General features: G+C 37.8%; 1 protein-coding gene across 2 annotated transcripts in view; it reads right to left on the bottom strand.

Annotated features, from left to right (window-relative positions):
- Positions 1–22,360, bottom strand: part of CDK14 (cyclin dependent kinase 14) — a 487,128-nt gene that overhangs the window by 341,310 nt on the left and 123,458 nt on the right. For both annotated transcript variants that reach the window (XM_084897427.1, XM_084897428.1), the window contains one exon: positions 15,559–15,653. In XM_084897427.1, coding sequence (XP_084753553.1) covers positions 15,559–15,653 — 95 coding nt within the window. The remainder of the gene's footprint in view (positions 1–15,558; positions 15,654–22,360) is intronic.

Genomic DNA, 22,360 nt, shown 5'->3' with positions numbered 1-22,360 from the left:
CCCATGTTGTGGCCTAGATCCCGAGTAGGGAGTGTACAGGAGGCAACCGATCAATGATTCTCTCTCATCAATGATGTTTCTAACTTGCTTTCCCTATCCCTTCCTCTCTCTGAAATCAATAAAAACACTTTTTTAAGTAAAGCAAAGGTTCAGAAAGGGGAGAAAGTACATTTAATGTACAGGGAGCAGAAACTAGGGAAGCAATAGGATATAAGAGGGGGGGAAAAAAGCAGACTTGGGAGATTTGGATGCCAAGTCCTCACAATATTGACCCAGTAGAGCAATTAAATATTGGGTCATGTAGTTATCAATACATATTACCCTCCACATTTTTTTTTAGGGGAGAGCTTTAATTGAAATAAAAGTTGAGTTTTTTTTAATTTCCTCAGATGAACATCGTTAATACGTTGTTCAATTAAAGGTAGTTGGCAAAGTCAAGGCCTAGTCAAAAGGGGGGCTTAGAGGAGCAAAACTTTAGTTATGCTCCTCTAAGCCCCCCTTTTGACTAGGCCTTGACTTTGCCAACTACCTTTAATTGAACAACGTATTAACGATGTTCATCTGAGGAAATTAAATATACATTTTTATGCCTAACCAATGAAGTTAAATTAAGTAAGCTTATAAGCCTACTAAATATATCTCATGATATAAATATAGATGAAAACAGTTTATAAAATTAATATATGTGTGAACATAAGTTAAAAAACACTAAAAATAAATTTCTAGGGTTTCAATACTATAATTATGTATACATACAATAAAATATTTGTATACATACTATAAAAAATATAGTACACATACTATAAAACAAGTCGAATACTCAATTTGTTAAATCCACCTACGCTACTTCCAGAGCATTCCAAACCATACTGTGTGTGCTTGTCAACATCAAACACGGCAGTGGCATCCCTTTTCTGTAGAACTATCAGTTTTGTTAGGTTTGGTGCTAGAAAGTCAGGAAAATTGACAAGCTATTAACAAAAAAAAACTGTTAAAAATCTTGCTTTGAATAAGAAACTTAATTTCCATTCAGTGAGAAAACATAAAGTAGCCACTTTGAGGAGCGGCCATGTTGAATGGCTTTTGCTAGTACCGGCTGGCTATGGTCAGGGCAGATTCCATCACATTTCCCAGTTAGGACAGTTTCCATAACTAAGAAAGCACAGAGCCAGCTTTCCTACATCTCTCTTGTTTGTGTGTGTGTGTCAATCTTCTCACTCATTATCAGAAAGCTTTGTGATATGACTTTCATTTCAGTGCAAAGTGAGTGTTAGAGGAGTAAAGACTGACTTCAGGCAATATTTGCTCAAAAGAAATTAGTAGATATTTTCTCAGTCTTCACCTAAAATGAGGAATGCATACAACTGCCATCATACTTCTCCAACTGAAGCAGATGGGAAATCATCAGTAGTCATCTAATTGAAGAATTCTTCCATAACAGCACTGTACATACAAATCTCAGTCCAGAAAATAAATGAGACTTTAGTTACTGCATTACCTTATAATGAGTTTTTTTAAATGAATGGTATATCTGTTTATCTGCAGATAAATATCTAAGTTTTTCTATGTCAAGTATCTGTAGATAAGATATTTGGTCACTTACCCTATCTCCCCGAAAATAAGACAGTGTCTTATATTAATTTTTTCTCCCAAAGTTGCGCTAGGTCTTATTTTCACGGGATGTCTTATCTTTCCATGCGCTAGGTCTTATTTTCGGAGGATGTCTTATTTTCGGGGAAACACTGTAGTAATTATTTACCATTTTTCTTTTTTTAGATTTATTTATACTCTTTTCTTATTAAAAAAAATGAATGTATACACATAACAATTACTATAAAAATAATATCCTGTGTCCATGGTAAAATAAACAACTTTTTCTGGTTGTAACACATAGGATCATTCTTCCTTTTGTTTTTATATAGACAAAATTTTGAAGAAAATATGTTCCTTATTTTCTCATTTTTAGCATAATCCTAAAAATCCAAACCACTAATTAGTCAAGTGAAATTCAGATTGTGAATTTCAGAAACTGAGAAATCATGATTAATCTTATGTCAGACAAGCATTATGCTATAAAACATTCGCTTGAGTTACTAAGGAGAAAGCATGGCTGAATTATATAGGATATTTTTAAAAATAGGGAGATGTATTCATCTCAGATAGATGGAATGGCTCCAGTTCTGAAGGAGAGCGAGGAAATGACAGATGGGAGGTGGAGACACCCAAGTTCCCAGGGCTGCTCTGCTGCTACTCAGGTGCATCAACTTGGACCCATCCTTCAACCTGTCAACTCTGAATTTTCTTTTTTATATGCAAATGTATGCACGTGTGTGTTCATGCATTATAAAAATATACATAACATAAGAGAACATTTTTTAAAAGTAGAAAGGGAAATATAAAGGCACAGGCTATTAAGCGCCTCCTAACATTGTCCGTATATAAAGATCTGGCCACATTAGCTTCAACAGTTGGATTTTTGATGAAACATCTTCCACATAACCATTTTCTATTAGACAAAACAAGCTTAAATACATTTGTTCTCTTCAGGTCTTATTAATTAAACAAATCCTTTTTTTTAACAGGTAGGTCAATGGTAAATTAGCTCAGGTCACATCAATCATCAAAAAAAAAAAAAAAAGATTTGTAAGTTAATTAAGTCATCTAAAAGTTTGTATGAATAAGTATATACAATCAATATAAATGTATCTGCTTCGACATAAATATGTAGAGAAATGGCTTAAAATAAAAACAAAGACTATGAAATTTTGGCAAGACTTTCAAATGGCATAACAAGTAGAGACAATCCTTTTTTTCCTCTTAATTAAATTCTAAATGCTTAACTACATTCACAGTTAGGGGTGGGAATATACTTTGGGTGGGGGCTCAAAGGTGATGAGTTGCTGACTCACTAAAAAAAACTGAAAAATTCTTTGAAAAAAAATTATTTTGTTAAGGTACTGTTCTTGCCGTAATGTTAGGTATTAGTTTCTCCACTATTTATGAGATGTATAAAAGGGTTGTAAAGGTGCCGGAAGATCAGGAGTTATGTTTGCTATGTGAGTAGAATAAAAAGATAGTAAGAGAAATGAGTGCCATCAAATATTGGGCAGAGGTGCACAATGAGAAGGCAGAAATGGAATGGAAAACTCTGTCCAAAATAAATATATTTGACAGAGGGGAAACAGGAACAGCGAGTGTTCTATTCCAAGCAGGCACCTACCGTAGGGAAGGCCACCAATCACTTGGGTAAAATAAGGGGGGAAATTGCTATTGATGATGTCACTGTGCAGTTGCCTAGAACAGCAGAGCATACGAATGATAAATAACTAAAGGAAATTACAATGCTGGCACAAAGGAAGATATGAGAATCATGGTAGAAACTAGCTATGTATACCCCCAGGGTCAATCATTAACAAAGGTAGAGTAAAATAGATTTTGAGAACGTAGATTTCAATTTTTTCCCCAAAAAAATAAAAGGAGATAAAAATTAGAACTCAGCTCTCTAGTTGTACTTGACTGGGCCTGAATCTTGGCTCTGACACTTAGTTACATGATCATGGGCAAACTACATTGTGGAACTCAGTTTCTAAATCCATAAAGTGGGAGAAATACTCTTATTTCAAAGCTTTTCTAGGATTGTTATTGGAAACAAATAGAAAAGTAATAACTGATATTCACTGACTGTGTACTATATGCAAAACAATGTTCTAAACACTCATATATTCAGTTATATATATTCCTCACAGTTATATGAAATAAATTCTTATTATTAGTTCTATTCTTATAGGTGAAAAAATGAAGCTTAACCCAGTGTTCAATAAACATCAACTTTTTTTTATAACCTTACATTGTAAAGAGAAAGGTAGCACCAGGAGAAATAAAAGATTTACAAAAATCGATATTGTTGTTAAAAATCACAACTAGTACGGATGGAGTTAAAGGGGCCAAGAATAGAAACCAATGCACTACATAGAGTTCAATGAAGTATCTGAATTTTCAAAGAACACAAATAAAAAGAGAAGGATGGTTCAAAAAGGAAAATATTCTTATACGACTAAGTGCTAAATGAGATGAAGCTGGTATTATCAGCACAAGAAAAGGGAAGACCAAATATGTGCCACAGACAGAACAAAGTTCCAGTGACAGAAGAAACGGAGCTCTTCAGGTTTCTTCATCAAGACTGTGGACTGCCAGTGTTTTCTTAACCGTTTTCTCTCTCCCTATTGACTGACTCTTTGTTATAATCTACGCCATACGCAATTCCTTGCTTTTAGTTTAAAACTAAAACAGCAAATACTTGTCTCCTTTCTTCTTGTTCTTTCCTTCCCTGCCTCACTCCCCAAACTAATATCTTGCATTTCGGCCTCCATTTTTTTCACCTCCCCTTCTCTCTCTCTCTTCAATCTAAAGCAAGTAGGTCTCTTTCCCCACCAATCCCCTACACATATTGAAGAAAAAACCTTCCTAATTAGAATGGATTCTCTCTGGAGACTCATCTGGCTTGACCTTGCAGAATAGTTGACCTCATGCACACTATTCTGCAACTCTCTCCCCTCCTTGGCATTTGGTTTCCGTGTTACCTCTCTGGCAATCCCTCTCATCTTCCCTTGGTTCCTGGAGGCTTTGTCCAACTCTACATCCTTGTGTTCTGTTATTTTGTCTATTTCACTCAGAGATCAGATATAATTAATTTTAATTTAATAATCCTCTATGCTTTACTTTGGGCATAGTCATAGGTATACAACTCTCCAGAGCTTAACATTGAAAGTTTCCCAGAAACATGAAGAGAGAAAAAAAAAGAAGAAAAAAAAAGGAGAAGAAAAGAAAGAAAACAGTGTGACTCTGTTTTACCTAGTCCATTGCCTTCTCATTAGGAATTCAGCTTCCTCTGGGATCCCAATAGGGCTCCTCTGTAACATATATTTGGTTTCTCAGTATCTCCATTTCCCTCTTCGCTCTCCTAAGGGGTTTGCTTAGAGGTACAATAAAAGCCTTTGGTTCCCTTTCTGCTTCCTCAGGGGCGTTTTAGTTGGTAGGTAACCTGTGGTGGCTGCTAAGCTGCTTCCGAATTCACTCTGATGTCACCATCAGGCCAATTAGGGATGGCTTCTACCTTATTCTCAGCTGAGTTTACAACAGGGCTTTCAAATATTAACCAAAGTATCTAATGTTTACAATTTCCCCTCAGCTCAGACAATGCTGGTGGATCTAAATCCCTGATCTAAATCCCTAGAAACAGATAGTTAAAAACACAGCAATCCCAAAAGGACCATTTTGAACTGCAGACTGAATTATCTTTTAATTTTTCAAAGAATTTGTTTATACAGGGAAAGAGATGTCTGTTTTCTTGAACCAACCATTAAGCATGAAAAATATCTCATGCCTGAAATCTTTAAAATAATTTCCTTTCTGTCTGAGATTTCTTTTTATTTAAGTTCAGATAGTTTTCTGGATAGAAGCCACTGAGCTTGTGTTTTCTTTTTCATTTTCAGATTTTAGCGACACAAGCAGGTATCACTGGAGCCCAACTAGGAGACAACAAACACATTGAACTCCCTGGGCAACCCACGCACCCTTAGGGAAAGACTCAGATCAAACCCCACACTGTTTCTGTTCTCCTCCTGGCCTCCCAGGACCTCGTATTCCTCAAAACTGTCCCCAGCCAACACTATCCACAATCCAATCTTGTACTTGATTACACTATGCAATTTGTAGTCCTAGATTTTCAGCAATGTGCCATCTCTCCACTATTATAATTGTTCCTACTGGTATAGTATACTTCTTTTGTATACATCTGTGCTAAACAGACTGTACACATGTGACTAAAACTCATGGATGCTACAACCTATTAGCTTGGAGTTCTAACAGCACCTGATTTCACCCAGGGCCCAGTTTACTCATTCATTCCTGCTGCAAATTTCCAGCATTTCAACTACCTTCAATGACACTGAGCCTGTCATTTATGTTATGAGTAGTAAGGGATCTAGATAGGTTATTTGAATTTTCGACTGATCAGTTGCTTTTTCACAAAAAAAAAAAAAAAAAAGGCATAAAGTCCGGTGCCCATACTTTGCTGCCCAAGAGCATGCACTGTACTTAAAGCTCAGGAACCAGTTATGAAACATTTTAAATGGACAAATCTGCACGAGAGTTTCAATGGTAATTACAAACAGTTCACAAAGCTCCCCAAAGACTCACTCTAATTAATGCTTCTAAATGCTTCTTATGAATCCCAGAGTGAAATATTTTAATCAAATTTTGTGTTTTGGCAAACATTTTTTTTCAAGTTTCTAAAAGAACAACGCATTATATAAGTAAGGTGAGGATGTAATTTATCATCCAAATGGGGACACTGAATTAGTAAAAAGAAGTATGACTCATAATTGCACAAAGAATGTCACAGGCAAACCAGAACATAAAGCACAAAGCGCCTTACTCCAAACCCAGTCCTGGCCCTTCTCAAGAATGCTATCTAAAACCTAGTGAGGTTAATTCAAAAAGGGGTCAATGAATAAGTTACCACAAAAGATAACTGACGAATTCTGTGCACAACTGACAACCAAGATTTAATTCCAGGCTAGAATGAAATCCAATCTCTATTGTGAGATTTTAAACACGCCCTCCCACAGGCCGGAGTGGCTCAACTGGTTGAGCGTCATCCATGTACCAAAACATCCCTGGTTGGGGGATGCAATAATAATAATAATAATAATAATAATAATAATAATAATAAAACATAGGCCCAAAATTCTTTGACACTCCTGGAGCATCATATGTCCCCTACCCTGGAATCTTGTCTCTTCAAATACCTGACCAATAAAGTAGTTGAAAGTGACCCTTCCCATTCTGGGCACAGGCCTTAAAATATTGGCAGCTTCCCTGGTCATCTATTCTTTAGTGACCTTTCTGCTTGAGGGATCTCTCTCTCCCTCTCTCTCTCTCTCTCTCTCTCTCTCTCTCTAATATATTTTATTGATTTTCCACAAAGAAGAAGGAAGAAAGATAGAGAGCTAGAAATGTCAGTGAGAGAGAAACATTGACCAGCTGCCTCCTGCACACCTCCTACTAGAGATGTGCCCACAACCAACGTACATGCCCTTGACTGGAATCGGACCTGGGACTTTTCAGTCCTCAAGCTTACGCTCTATCCACTGAGCCAAACCAGTTTTGGCTTGAGGGATCTCTTATTGCTGACAAAGGGGTACTGACATCTCCAATTACAATATTTTATTTGTCAATTTCTCATTACTGTTCTTATCAGTTTTTGCCTCACATAGTTTAACATTCTATTGTTAGGTGCATACACATGAAGAACTATTATCTCTTCTTAGGAAAAAAATTACTCTCCCCCTGCCACTGCCAGAGACACAAACAGATCTTCGTTTCATGATCTTTACTGTGAGAACCTTGTGGGGTTCCGGGAGGCAAAGTCTGCAAAAATGTGGGGGCTTGGGCTTTCCTACAGCTCAGCCCTGGAGCGTTCACTCCCACATTAGTCCACACTCAGCTCCCGCAGTTGGTCAAAGTGACTATTCCGGCATTCCTACCAATTCCTACCAATTCCAGCAGCTTGTGGTCCAGGTAAGGAGATGATGACTATGTCTACCTCAACGTGTCTGTCTCCTCAGAGTTTAGCATAGTGGATGTTCTTGTGACCTCTGTTCTTTGATGAATTGAAGAAAACTTGTTGATTTTTCAGGTTGCCCAGTTGCTCTTCTTTGTAAGGATGGAAGCAACAACTCCCAAGCTCTTTACATGTTGGAGCTGAAGGCAGACATCTTACTTCCTGTGTCAGGAGATGTTCATTCTGAGACTAAATGCTATTAGGAAGCCCAAACCATGCGAAAAGCCAGCTCCAGCTTTCCAGCCATGTGCATGAACCGTGTTGGCAATGGATCCTTTATATCCCAGACAAGATGCACTAAATGATACCAAATGGAACAGAAACAAACCCTTCCTGCCCAGTTCTTCCCCAACTGCAGCAGATGGAATGACAGTGTTGTTTTCAGTCTCTATGTTTTGGGATGGTTCATCATGCAGCAGTGTATAAGCACAGCATTCCTAGGATAATCCCCAAGGCCAGGTTCTCAAAACTCAATTCATACAAATCTCCCTAAACATATCCCTAACACATCCGAGTCTGCATAGTCTACTAAGCTCTTCTCGGAGTCCGGCCTGAAACACTCTTGTCCTTACTCTGTACCTGATTGGTTATGTCTCCTCCTTCATACCTCTAAAGAAAAGAGCTCTTTTAAATAAACACTGCCTGCATGCAGTCCTTGTCTAGACAAGGGTTTCTCAGCCTCGGTACTATGACACTTTGGGGTAAATAATTCTCTGTTGCAGAAGGTTATCCTGTCCATTTGTGGGGTGGTTCAACAGCATCCCTGGCCTCTCTAAATGCCAGTAACAAAACCACCTCTCCCTATGCTGTGAAAAATAAACATGTTCCCAGTTATCATCAAATGTAACCTGGGAAGAAAGAGCGAGAATCAGTTGAGAACCACTGGTTGAGACTAAAAAGATGCTAATTCCCTAACATCCTGGTTTAAATTAAAAGGATGATGATGATGATGATGATGATGATGATAAAAAAAAAAACTCAGGAATGTGTGTATGCTTTAAGATGAAACCAATTTTATCATTAATTTTTCCTGCAGTCCTCCTCAAAAATTATTCAACCTGAACTATGGGAGATTCTAAGAGCCCTGACATAGTAATAATTGGAAATTTCCATACTACCTCTTTCAAATATTTCTTCCACTATGCAAAGAATGCCCCCATTTTCACCAGTTGGGCATAGCTGATATATTACCTCAATTTTGAAGACAGTAAATATCACTGATTAGATTTGACTGGCTCCTAATCAAATGTTCAAAGAACCCTAATAACAAAAATGACCAACAGAGGTTGATAAACTTAAACATTGTCTAATTGAAAAGTTATCCCTGTACAGTTTTGTCTAATAATTGAAATCATGCCTCTTTCCTAAACAATATCCTCACTGTCATTTTTGTCAGAAAGATTAGGCATTGTTTGTTTATACGCTGCAAGCTAAGTGAGACCAGCTGTCCTGATGGACCAGACCCTCAAGCCTCGCATTCTTTCACTAAAGTCTAAAGGAAGTCAGGGTTGGTTCTGCAATTTCAATAGACTTTCTGGTTTTTAGAAATAAAATTAGCAAATGTCGGTGGGTGAGCTACTATCCTCCTTGGCCCAGTAAGAATGAGAACTCTACTTTTTCAACTTTATCTATATACAAGGAGCACCAGATCTGAAAACCACATGGAGCAAAATCCATTTACTCCATTAGCTTCTTTACCCAATTTCTTTTCTATGTCGTCATGTATTTTGTGCATTATATTGCACCACTTAATACTGACTTTATTGTCATACTATGCTGCTATTTTCGTGCCCTGTGACTAATAGTGTGGATACAGGCTTGATCTTAGAAGTGAGATGTGATAACAAGCTTTGTGCATTAAGCAGGACAAGAAAAGTCTAACAGGAATTAATGCAGCCTAAACAGAAACAGAGAGAGGGCCTCAGAAGCATCCTGTAGCAGCTCCTACAAAGCAATCAGACCTGCCTCTCCTCTGTACAGAGTTCCCATTTGCAGATAGTAACCTCTCAGGTCAGCATAACAGTCCCCTTATGCTGCATTCTAGCTTTTACAGAATATAAGTGTCAACACTTAAGACTGAAACTTCAGTGAACCAGGAGTCCAGTGTTTTCCAACTGGGTATTTATGACTTTTAGAATTCCCCCAACTCCTGATAGCACTGCAATGGAGTTGACCTTCAGGGCGAGCAGTAAAAGCCACCTCTCTAATCCCACATATTCTGAAAAAGTGGTTAACTGCCGCTCTCTTCCTTCTGAATGCTGCTTGTTTTAATTAACAGCATTTCTTCCTGCTATTTCTCCAGGGGCTTTGAAGAGCTCTTTGAAATGTAGTTAGTATATTTCAGGCTTGGCTTGGGTTAGTCTCTCCATTTATGAGGTCATTTCATTCAAGTCCAATAATTCAGCACAGACTGGCAGAATGAAACGCTAAAAGAAGATTGGCACTTTCAATCACATAAGCCTTGTGTTACATAAAGTGAGGAAATCCCTCCCCTGTTCTTATTCACCTCGGAGATAACAACTTGGGGCTGGCACAAGCCAGGGCGGGCAGACTTCTGCATTTAGCAGGCTCCCGCAGGAGTAAAGTTTTGGGTCTTTACCTCAACAGAAACTGAAGATAAGCAGAAAAAAATGACCAGAAACCAGTATTACATGTTGAATGGCTTTGTCGGAGTAAGTCCAATATTTTAATTACAGAAATGGAACAAAAAAAACCAAGGTTCTTTATCTAAATTACACTAGAAGTATGAGAAAATGAAAAGCAAGCAGCTACAGCCTCACACTCCCCCAGATAAAGTAGGAAGGAAAAGAGAGGACCTTGAGTAAAAGTCCATGATGCCTTACTATGGGATGCAGAAACCTGGGGGATTTAGGCCCCTGAGGGACATGGGTGTGTTCCACCAACAGATCCCAGGGCGCTGAGGAGCAGATGGGTCCCACTGCATCTCAGGTTTGGGAATTGAGGTGGCCGGTGATTGTAGTTTTATCTATCATGGCCATACATTCCTGGGTACTCACATGTTAACAATCCACTAATCCTTCCAGATTATAAGGCTTAGCGCCAATTCTACTTTAATAGTACTTAAAACATAACACCTTTGCTTAATCAAAATTTCACACAACAATCAAAAGGAATCAGTTTGCTAGATCCGGAGACATAGAAGCATGGAACAGACTGACGAATTTCAGAGGAAAGGTGAGGGTTGGGAGTGGGTGCAGAGTGATTAACTGGGCATTATGTTAAGTGAAATAAGAGGAGTACCATGCAATTTCACTTATATGTGGAATCTATAGAATAAAATAAACAAACAAAATAAAAAGACTCATACAAACAGAGAGCAGACTGATGAATGCCAGAGGGGAAAAGGCTCGGGGGCTTGGTGAAAACAGTGAAGGAATTAGACGTACTAATGTTAGTTACAAAACACATGGATGTAAAATAAAGCACAGGAAATACAGCCAACAATATTGTAATAATTATAGGTGGTGCCAGGTGGGTACTTGAAATATTGGGAACACTGTAAAGTAAATGATTGTCTGCTATGCTGTACATCTGAAGCTATTGTAACACAAAATAATGTTGAATGCAAACTATAGTTTAAAAATAAAATTTAAAAAAGAAAAGGCAAATGAATCTGTGAAGTCAAATACTCACCACTGGAGAGAACATATTTAAAACACTTTATAGTGTACACCATCCTCTCTTCCTTGCTTTTGAAACCCCACACCATTTTACCTGGCCTTTCTTACAGCATTCTAGCTTTTCCAGGATATATTACATCCCAACTTTATAGACTTATTTATGTGTGTGGACCACCTGCCTTCACAACTGTTAAGTTTCCTGACAGCAAAATCCACATCTAGGATACCTACTTTTCACCCACAGCATAGAAAAGGCATAAAAGTAACAAAATAGTCATCATCAGTCAAATAAGCTCAGAAAATGTTCAAAAGTGTTTTAATATTCAAACGTAAAATATGACTTCAAGGGGCTGAATTAAAGACATTTTAAAATGCCATAAGTTTTAAAATGTGAAGTATACAATACATGGTTTTTTTCAATCCTACATTCAATGTGAAAGGGATTTAGAAGAGAGAACATAATAAGGAAACTAAACCAGGATGGAGATTAGCAGTCAGTGATGATAAATTGCTTCCCTGCCCCAAACACAAACACACACAGGCACACAAAAAAATAATTATGAAGCTGAAGAAAATGTTTAGAAAAAAAAACTCTACTCAGATATGAAAATATGAAAAGTTTAAAGCTTTTTAAAAAAAAAAAAAACACAAAAAAAACAAAAACTTACTTTTGAGTGTTGTATAACTGATATGGTTGCAGTTAATCCGCCATAATCTTTAGAACCAAACTCATTACACAGGGGCTTTACACAGTATAGGAATCTCAATCAACTCCCCAACCTACGTGACCCTACAGGAAGAAGGAACTCAAGAGAAGTCAACAGTAATAAAAAGCCTTTCTATTCCTTCTCAAGTGTCTAAATTAGGGGTGTCGAACTCAATCAGAGAAGGGGCCAAAATCTAAAATCCAGCCTAAATCGCGGGCCGAATGGTTTACTGAACAGTCATAAACTGACAACGTCATAAACTGACAGCGGAGTGCAGTGATGACAGCGCGGTGGGGGCCACATTGCAAGGCCTGGCGGGCTGGATTTGGCCCGCGGGCCTTGTGTTTGACACATGTGGTCTAAATGATGGCAAACAGCAACCACTACACCGAAATCAACAATTATGCAAACCTCTTGTTGGAGGCTATATCCTTTGCTTATATTGTTTAAAGAAGAAACATGAAATAAAAGACAGCTAATACAGACCATAAGTAGGACAAGAAAAACATGTCATAAACATAATGGCAAATTAGTGAGGTCTGAAATTCGTAAGTGTTATGGATGGAAGTGAGTCCTTCAAAAGAGATATGTTGATGTTCTAGCCCCGCAAGCCTCACGATGTGACCTTATGTGGAAACAGGGTCTTTTCAGAGGTAATCAAGGTAAAATGAGGGCATGCGATGTGATTTGAGTCCTCATAAAAAGGGGGAATTTGGATGCAGAGACAGAGGCACTCAGGGGGCACACCATGTGAACACGGAGGCAGAGATCAGGGTGCTGCACCTACAAGCCAGCGATGCCAGTGACTGCCAGCACACCGCAGAGGCTAGAGAGAGGCAGGGAACAGTCTCCCTGACAGAACCAGCCCTCAGAAAGAAGCCCTCTGCCAACGCCTTGTTCTTGGACTCTGGCCCCCAGAATTCTAACAGGATAAAGTTCTTGTGTAAGCCACCCATGAGGTTCAAGGCAGATCCAAACGTGACAGATGTAAATCAACCTACGGAAAATGCTCTCAAACCAACAACCAGTGAGATCTCTACAAATGCCAGGCAGCTTTGGTGCAAGATACTAACAGCTGCTCTCAGAGAAGATGCTAAAGACAATGTTTAAAGGCGGAGGCAGGGCTGCAGACATTTATGGGAGAGTGGTCAGGAATGCTGCAACAGGAATTCCAACAGGCAGCTGGCTCCTCAAACTATGCAGCACTTCCGGGGACACACCAGCCAAAGGCAGCTCTCACGCCTTGCTGGATGGCACATAATGATGGGCCGTTGGCCTGACCTTGCCACCTTAAAGCAAGCACAGGCAGCCTGTCACGTCTTAAAGAAGGCAAGTGGTCAATGGCTTTGATCTCCAGCTAGAGGAAATTAAATGCCGCACACGTGACCAGCAGGCTTGAAACAGCTTGAGAAATGCTGACAAGATAGCATTTAGACCTGCTGGAGTGAGAAGTATTAACTGTCCAGAGCCATCCTTCTCAAAGACGGCAGGTACTTAAAAGGCAGTCTTCCTTGTATTCGGGCATAATAAATAGGGGGTTTCTCACCCGTCCCCAAGGCTGTGACATCCATTTTAAAGTTAAGCATTTAGTAGAGTGATTAACGTACATTTGGAAATCAGCCGAGCACATCTTTTGTGGGAGGGCACTTCAAAGTAATTGGTTTGTTTCCTTAATAATGAAATTGTATATTTGCTTCTGTCTGATTCTGATTAAACCAAGTCAGAGCATATGTGAGAGCCATCTGGAATATTCAACAAGGATCGACACTTTCCAAGGAAGGCCTTACACTGTGGATGCGGTACAGTGTCATGGTTAGGAAAATAATGGCTCCACACCAGATACTAGATCTAAGCCAAAACAAGTACTGGTATTGCCACTAGCCACCTGTATGGACCTGGGACAAGTGGCTGAAACTCTCTCAGCACAGTTTCCTGGTCAAATGGAGATGGTAGTAACAGGACCTTATCACATAGGGAATTGTGAGGGGTAAACAAGACAATGCACATACCAGTTATATTGAGCATAACTGCTTAACCCAGTGTGGTTATCTTCATGCTATTAACATTAAATGTACAAGTATTTTTTATACAGTAGGGTTCAAACTATTTTTCTTTAGGAAAAAATATTTAAAATCTGGGACACAAACCTACTGAAATTAGCTCGACCATTTAGACAAGAGTGAGGAACGTCTGGCCCTCAAGCTTTAGAAGGCCTGTGAAGTCACTGGGCCTGCTGCCAAAGCATTAGGGGTGAGTTAATTAAATGTTTGACCAAATATAGCGGGCTAATTTTTAAGGTGATAATTCTGTATGGACCGCAAATGATGTATAAATAGCCAAATGGCTCTTGGCAGAAAAAAAGGTTCCCCACCCCTCAATTAGACCATTACCGTAGCATTCTGCAACGCTGAAGCAACACAGTGAAGTCATGAACAGCCATCTAAATTTTGTTTTCTTTTGCATTCCCCATGTTTATTTTTCCTTAACATAAAAAAACAACCTTTGTTTTTTCAAATATCTAAGATCTCAAAATCTATGCCAGCATTTCTTTACTTTCAGCATTTCTGCACTTCCTTTCTTACATGAATCTTTATCAGGAATATCTCTTCACCTTCTTAACTCAAAAAATCATGAACAAAGAATCATGAATAAGAACACTTTCCATAAAAGCCAGAAACCACTCAAGTCGGCATAATTTCCAATTACATGTTTAGAATGATACTTCAGAGAATTTTCTTTTCTATCTTTTTAATTACTTAGCTTAAAATTCCTAATTTTTATAATGACTTAAAAAGAGACAAAAACAGGAATAATTTAGAAAATTATTTTTCAACATCTTTTAGTAATGTGATTAAGATAAAACAAGGCTCATGTCTCCTGCAGTTATTTCAGAAATTGTATCAAGTTTTCTACGAGCCACAGGCCTCCCAATACAGTAACTCTGTGCTCCTACCACATCAGAGACATGCACGGGTGATCCTGCTGAGGATCCAAATCTGTGCCGTAACCCCAGCTCAGCTTGGGGGAGAGGACAAATGAGGGAAGAGTGGTTTCTCTTTGTGAAAATATATACGGCTTAATGTCAAAGAAGACAGGTGTGGGGGGAGGAGGAAGAGTATGCAGTGTTTTTAAGTAATTTCTGAAAGATGGGGTAAAAGCTCATTTTAAAAGATGTAAGGAATGGCCAATACATTTGGCTTTGTCAAACCAGTACTCTTACTCTTAAGCAAATGCTAAACCTCCATGAGAAATTAATTATATGATTCACCTGGAAATGAATTCTCATCCCCGGGTTCCAACTCCAATGAGGGAAGAAAAAAAAAAAAAGAAAAAAAAATATATATATATATATTGATATATATATGGGGGGGAGGACGGAAAAGATAAATTGGACACGTCTGCAAAACTGTTAGCAGGGAATAACCAATTCTACTGATTTTTACACTTGTTAAAAGAACGGGAAAAGAAATTCCTGAGGGGAGAATTTATTATCTGTTAAGTGAAAATTATTTAACTACACTGTGACTCCGTATTAAGGGAGCAGGTAGAGTTGACATGTGAAATATTCAGAAACAGATGTACTTACTTGCTTTTCCCTTTGTATACTGTAGCATAAGATCCTTCCCCTAGTTTTTCCAGTTTTTCGTATGAGTCAGCTTTTCCAAATTTGGGACTTGTAGGCTGAAAATGGAGCAGAGGGGAAACAAAGCAGATTGTATCAAACTAATTAACAATAAATAACCCAGTTCTGCTAAAAATATACAGATCCTCTGTCACTTTTTAAATAATGTTTTTCTAATACTTATTTTTAAAAGCAATGCTTATTAAAAAAAAAAAAAAAAACTCCAAATATACAAATGAACAGGACAGAAGTTTAGATTAACCCATAATCTAACCACCCAGAGAAAATCAGCATTAAGATTTCTTTTTTTTTTTTTTTAACTGCCCTTAACCAGAATCTAACCCACTACCCTTCAGTTCACAGTTCAACGCTCTATCTATCTGCTGAGCCAAACCAGCTAGGAAAAGATTTTGATATCTCTTCTTTCAATGCTATCTGCATACCGGGGATTATTTTTTTTACATGAATGGGATTACACTATCTTGTAACCTGCTTTTTTTCCACTATTCTGACTATTTTCTATGTCATTATATAATCTTCTAAGTTAGGGGCTGGCAAATCGCACCCACCACATATTTTCATATATCTCATAAGCTTAGAAGGTTTTTACATTTTTTAACAGGGGAGGGTCAAAAGAAAAAGAAAAAGAAAATGTTATAGCATGTGAATATTAAAAATCAAATTTTAGTGTCCATAGAGTTTACTGGAACACAGTCACCCACTCATTTATATCTTGTGCTACGACTTTTAAGCTACAACAGAGTTGTAGTTACAACCAAGATCATAAGGCCAACAAAGCCAAAAGAGTGAGGAGCTGAACCCTGTGGTAAATCATGACTGTACAAGATTCAGGCATATAAAGGTATTCCTGCAATACCCATCGGGGACAATGCAGACAGGTAATCAAATGCACCCTTCAGGTTCACTAATTATTACAAAATGAACTCTCTTATAGCTACAGAAACCAATCCTTTAAGTTTAGCTGCAACAAAATAGCTCTTCCATAAGATAATAAATGGTTTACCCCATCCTGAGCTCACATCACTTCTGTGCACAACTCCTACCCCAACCTCACCAGAGAGCATTGTCCTCCAAGGAAGCAAATTGCCTGTTATTTTAATGGCACTATAAAAAAAAAAAAAAAGGGCAATACCAGAATATATTAGAAAATGATAATTTTATGAGAATTAAAGGGATTCTCAGATCATAGCTATAAGTACATATATAATAGGTAAAAAGTTGTTAATGATTGTGGTACTTTGTAAGGAACCAACTGTAGAAGCTTAGAGAAATAAGTTCTTGCAAAAAGTTTACGGAACACTATTCTTGAGCATATGCTCTCGGAACACTTATGAAACAACACAGCATCCTGACGATGAATATGACTCCTACCATTTATAAGGATTCTGTGGCACGTTAAGCACATGCCTCTTACATCCTTGCCATCTAAAATGACATGAGTGATTGAAAAGATATGTTTCAAAAATAATAAAACAGAAACAGGAATGGAAAATAAAACAAAAAAGAATAGCAATATCTGAGCAAAAATTTGAGGAATTCTGAAAGACAGAAGTAATCAGGATCAAGACTTTGGAGAAAATATTGTGGGAACTTAAAGATCCAACATGTAAGACCATTACAAATGAAAGAAGCAAGAGTCTCTAGTTAAATATGAAACTAATCAACACAGCTGAGCATGAAGTGTCCTCCCAAGCAAATTGCAGGGGCATGTGCACAGAGGATTTAGCTGAGATTGTGGTACCCAGGCTAGAGGGGATGGAAGTAGCCAATACTTAGAGAAAACATGACATGCCCACATCCCCAGCCATAATGCCTGCCTCTCTCATACAATTGCAAGCGACAATTTACAGAAAACAGAATATGCTGACAGAAATTCTCACACACAACAATGAGTATACAGCCAAATATCACAAATCATTTCAGGGATATCAATAACAGATGCATAAAATTTAATGAGCAGTTCAACTAAAACCCTGATAAAAGAGTTGATATTGCAAAGCTAAAAATAACTTTGAATAAAAATGACAGCATCTCAGAGAGACTAGAGATTGAATATTTAATTAATGAAATAAAACATTTAATAGGCAATGAATAAAAGAATGGACATAGGTGAAAACTTACTAAATTCAATGTCTGAATAGAATTTTCCCAGATAACTTTGGGGACAGGTTGCATCTAAACAGAAAAATTACCCAACAAGCATAATATTTTTATAGACAACACTGGCTGAAGAAAAGACAATTCAGCAATATTTTCAAAATGAAAAGAGAAATGATTCTGAATCACAAATACTATACTCAAGATAGTTCCTCAAATGGGATGAAAAAGCTACAATCTTACCCCTTAAAAAAAAAAAAAAAAAAAAAAAAAAAAAAAAAAAAGTCTAGATAAAATAGAATGGCCGATGCCCAAGGGAAGGAGGAAGGGGAGGGGATAATTGAAAAAGAAGGTGAAGGGAAGAGCTAAAGAACATATATGCATACCTCATGGACACAGACAATAGTTTGGTGAAAGCCAAGGAAAGGGGTGAAGTGAGAGAAAGGGGTGAACAGGGGGACATCTATTCTAGGGAACAACCGCAATAATGTCAACATTAAAAATTTTTAATAAAAAATATTGATATAAAATACCATGCTATCTCAATATAAGATGAAGCCGGAGTGATGGGGGAATTGCAGGAAGGCAAGAAACAGTAGAATAGGATAAATGAAGTGTGTTGAGATTCACTGGATTAACTGCTGATACTGATTAACTGCAACTGTTTAACTTTTAGATGTTTCTAAACTCTTAAAAGTTAATCCCGAGAGCAATATAAATAAGATATACAAATTCCAAACAAATTTTGGGGAAAGGGAATAAAAGAAACAATTGCAAGGAAACAAAGAGAAGAGGGTAAAAGTAAGAGGCTAGAGGAGGAGGGTACCTCAGTAGGAAAGAATGTTAAGTGAAAAATCATAAAATAAGAAGTTAAGTCCAAACATAGCAAAAATAAATATTTTTGCAAAATCATGTACTATAGCAATATTGATGGAAGACAGCCTATGCAAAACAAATGGATTAAATTACTGTATCTCATTAAAATCAACACTAAAATCCACCAAGAAATTTAATCATTATAAACTACTTTGAGCCAAATAATGTAGCTTTGAAATGAATGAAACCGTTCTGGCCAAAGCTTCTCATTAGAGTGCTGACCAATGAACGGAAGGGTCACAGGTTTGATTTTCAATCAAGGGTACATACCTGGGTTGCTAGTTCACTCCCTACACCATGGTCAGGGCACATTCTAGAGCAACCAATCAATGTGTCTCTCTCATATCTCTCCTCCCCCTCCTCTCTTCCCCCTCCCCTCTTTTCCTTCCCTCCTCCCCCTTTTTCTCTCCCTCTCCCTCTCCCTCCATCCTTTCCACCTTCTCTGAAAAGCAATGGGGGGAAAATCCTCTACTGAGGATTAACCAAAAAGTGGAATGTATGAAACAACTGCTAATAGCAATAAAATGAGAAATTAACAAACCCATGATATAATGGGAGACATACATAGCTCAAACATCAACAAAGCAAGCAGACAACTAATAAGTAAGGGATATGTGGGCTTGCATATTAGAATTAGCATTTCAATCTAATACACATTTTAATATTTTTTTTTCAAGAACACATTTAACACCCACAAAAGATGAACACAGATTAGCCACAAAGAAAATCTCAATATTCGAAATCACAAAAACATTTAGTTACTTTTTGTGAACACAAATGCAATAAATTAGAAATAAAGAATAAAAGGGAAACCAAATAGTTTAGCCATGAAGGTTAAAAAGAAAATTAAAATGGAAAACGCATAAATGTGTGGCGGTGAGGACATGACATTTTAAGACCCATGGGATGCGGCCAAATCAATACATAGATTAAAATGTAAATACATGTATACATGTGCATGGGAAGAGAAGAAAGCTTGAAAGTAATATGAGTTAGACATTAAACCACAGCTGGAAAAGAAACAACATACATAATAGGAAGGGATTAATAAAGATGATGGACCACCTATTCTTTTCTCCAAGAAACTTGTAAAGTATAAACCATGTATTGAGTTGAATCAAGTAAAACTTAACGGAAAATTACATCCAAAATTACCTGACTAGTCCTGTGTGGGTTATGTTCTCATGCATTTTTCATCACCAGGAAATAGCTTGCGAGTGTCACACTTTACCATCACCCTCCTGGGCCCAAGTTTTAAACAGAAATTTTTAAACCTACATTAAGCTTCAACATAAAATGACCTTCAATGGGAAAAATATTGTGTTCCCAGTTCCACTCTAAATTATTTAAAATTAGACTGAAAAGCCTGTATATTTGCTTTTGTGCTCCTTTAAGAATAAATCTGATCTAAGTCAAAGTAAAAAAGCAGCAGCAGAAAATCTCCTCTTGTTCATATTAGGAAATAAAGTGCTAATGCATATTTAGAGCAAGTGCAAGACACGGTCACACAAAATGTGTAAGAGAATATTTTATCTGCCAGGAAGACACAAATAATTTTCTGAAAATTACTCACTCTTCATAAACTGCCTTATATCATAGAGCTGGTGTAATCATTTTGAGACACAGATAACACTACACTGATGACTTGAAAAAATTGAATTGAGGCCATTAGAAAAACAAGGGGAATGTTTTTTTAAAACATACCCCATTCATCTACAAAAAAACAAAAATCGAGTAAGAGAAAATGCTAATGGCACAAAAAGTAGTCTATTTATCTAATTAAGTGGATTTGGATGCATTAACTGCCATGGTTAAAATATATTCTATGAACACTGTGATGGCAGAACATTAATATTTCCCCAACTCTGATGGTCATACAATCAATGTTATTTGCCCTGTGAAACCGACATGTAGATATTATAGAAATACACTGTAACCTACAGATCAATCATGCTAGCTCCACAGCACGAATTGCTACATATAATACCTGTTTGAAAGTTGTCCTAGTTTACAAAAGAATGGCCTATGGAATAGGCCATGTCTATGAGATAGTCTGAGCTCTAAGAGTAAGAGTCTTACAAAGTCAGTCTCCTATTTTAACTATGCAAAAATGTTCTGATCTGTAATGGCTATGTCAATAAATAAAGAATCCAAATGCTAAGTCTTTAAAGAGGCCAATAATAAAGCCCTTCCCATCAAAAGAGCAAAATTAAGAAGAATTCTGAAGGAGAGGTCCTCTTTTATTTAATAATTAAGTTCAAGCCTTTGGTTTTCCTTTTCTTCCCTTGCAACTTCATTAAATTATCACATTTAAATAAAGATGCCCCAACCATCAGATTTGACTCTCTGATGTCAGGTGCATGCATGGATGGGAAACAGCCTTATGGGGCAATTATTCCCTGCTTATCACTTCCCTGCTTAGAATGCAGGCTTGAGATAGCACTTTAGAGAACTGGAAATAAGAGGTCTAATCGGGAATTTCTAAAGGATGCTAACACTGCAAAGAGACATGGAATTTAATGAGATAATGTTAATACTTTTTTTAACAGAATAAAGGCACAGAGGACTGTCAATTGTCTGGACCAGTGGAGGGGAACATTGGCATGGATAATAAAGAAGTGAAGATAATATTCCAGCTGAATGGTGTTTGAACCCTGACCTTGCTGTCTCTAGTTCATGGTTTGTGTAATCAAGAAAAACTAGCTAATATCAAATGTTTACTAAGTGCCAGCCTTCAGCTCATACCTTTAAATAATTACCTATTAATCCCTGCAAGAGCTTAATTAAGGCTGGTATCCCCATTTGAACATGAAGAATTTGAAGACTGGAGAAAAAAGAGTAGCTCATCTAATATCCTCCAGCTAATGGCAAAGCAAGAATTCAAACCAAGTTGACCAGAATCAAAAACAGATTTTCTTTACCACCACTACACTGGTGGAATCTACATGAAGATCTAACTCCCTCCCAAAAAGAAGAGATATTAAATTATGATTAAGTCTGTCATCTACTGAAACCCTATTCCTAAAAGCAGGGGTGGGTTTTTGAACTGAATTTATATTTGTATAACACATGAGTATACCTGTTCATTGTAATGATACTGTGACATGACTATAAGAATGTCGATAGTTTCATACTGAATTAATTGAAATAGATTGTAACCTTTATACATAACCCCTTGATTAAGAATGTTGATGAGGAAAACCACAAGAATCACCACTTTATTACATCCTATCTAATAAAAGAGTAATATGCAAATTAACCATCACTCCAACACACAAGATAGCTGTCCCCATATGGCCAAAGATGGCTGTCCCCATGTGGACACAAGATGGCCACCACAAGATGTCCAGCAGGGGAGGACAGTTGGGAGGGACCAGGCCTGCAAGGGAGGGCAGTTGGGGGCGATCAAACCTGCAAGGAATGGAAGTTAGGGGTGACCAGGCCAGAAGAGGAGGGAAGTTGGAAGCAAACAGGCCTGTAGGGGAGGGCATTTGGGGGTGATCAGGCTGGCAGGCAGAAGTGGTTAGGGGCAATCAAGAAGGCAGACAGGCGAGCAGTTGGGAGCCAGCAGTCCTGGATTGTGAGAGGGATGTCCAACTGCCCATTTAGGCCTGATCCGGTAGGGGTCCCAGGTTGGAGAGGGTGCAGATTGGGCTAAGGGACACCACACACACCCCCACAGAGGTCTGGGGCTCGGAAAGACCAATATAAGCCAAGACTATCCCATAGGACCAGGAAGCAAGAAAGTACTCAAAAAATACAGGGATGAAGA

Source organism: Pipistrellus hanaki (assembly GCF_964339955.1).
Source record: "Pipistrellus hanaki genome assembly, chromosome: 10".
Taxonomy (NCBI): domain Eukaryota; kingdom Metazoa; phylum Chordata; class Mammalia; order Chiroptera; family Vespertilionidae; genus Pipistrellus; species Pipistrellus hanaki.
This window is presented reverse-complemented; position numbering and strand designations above follow the sequence as displayed.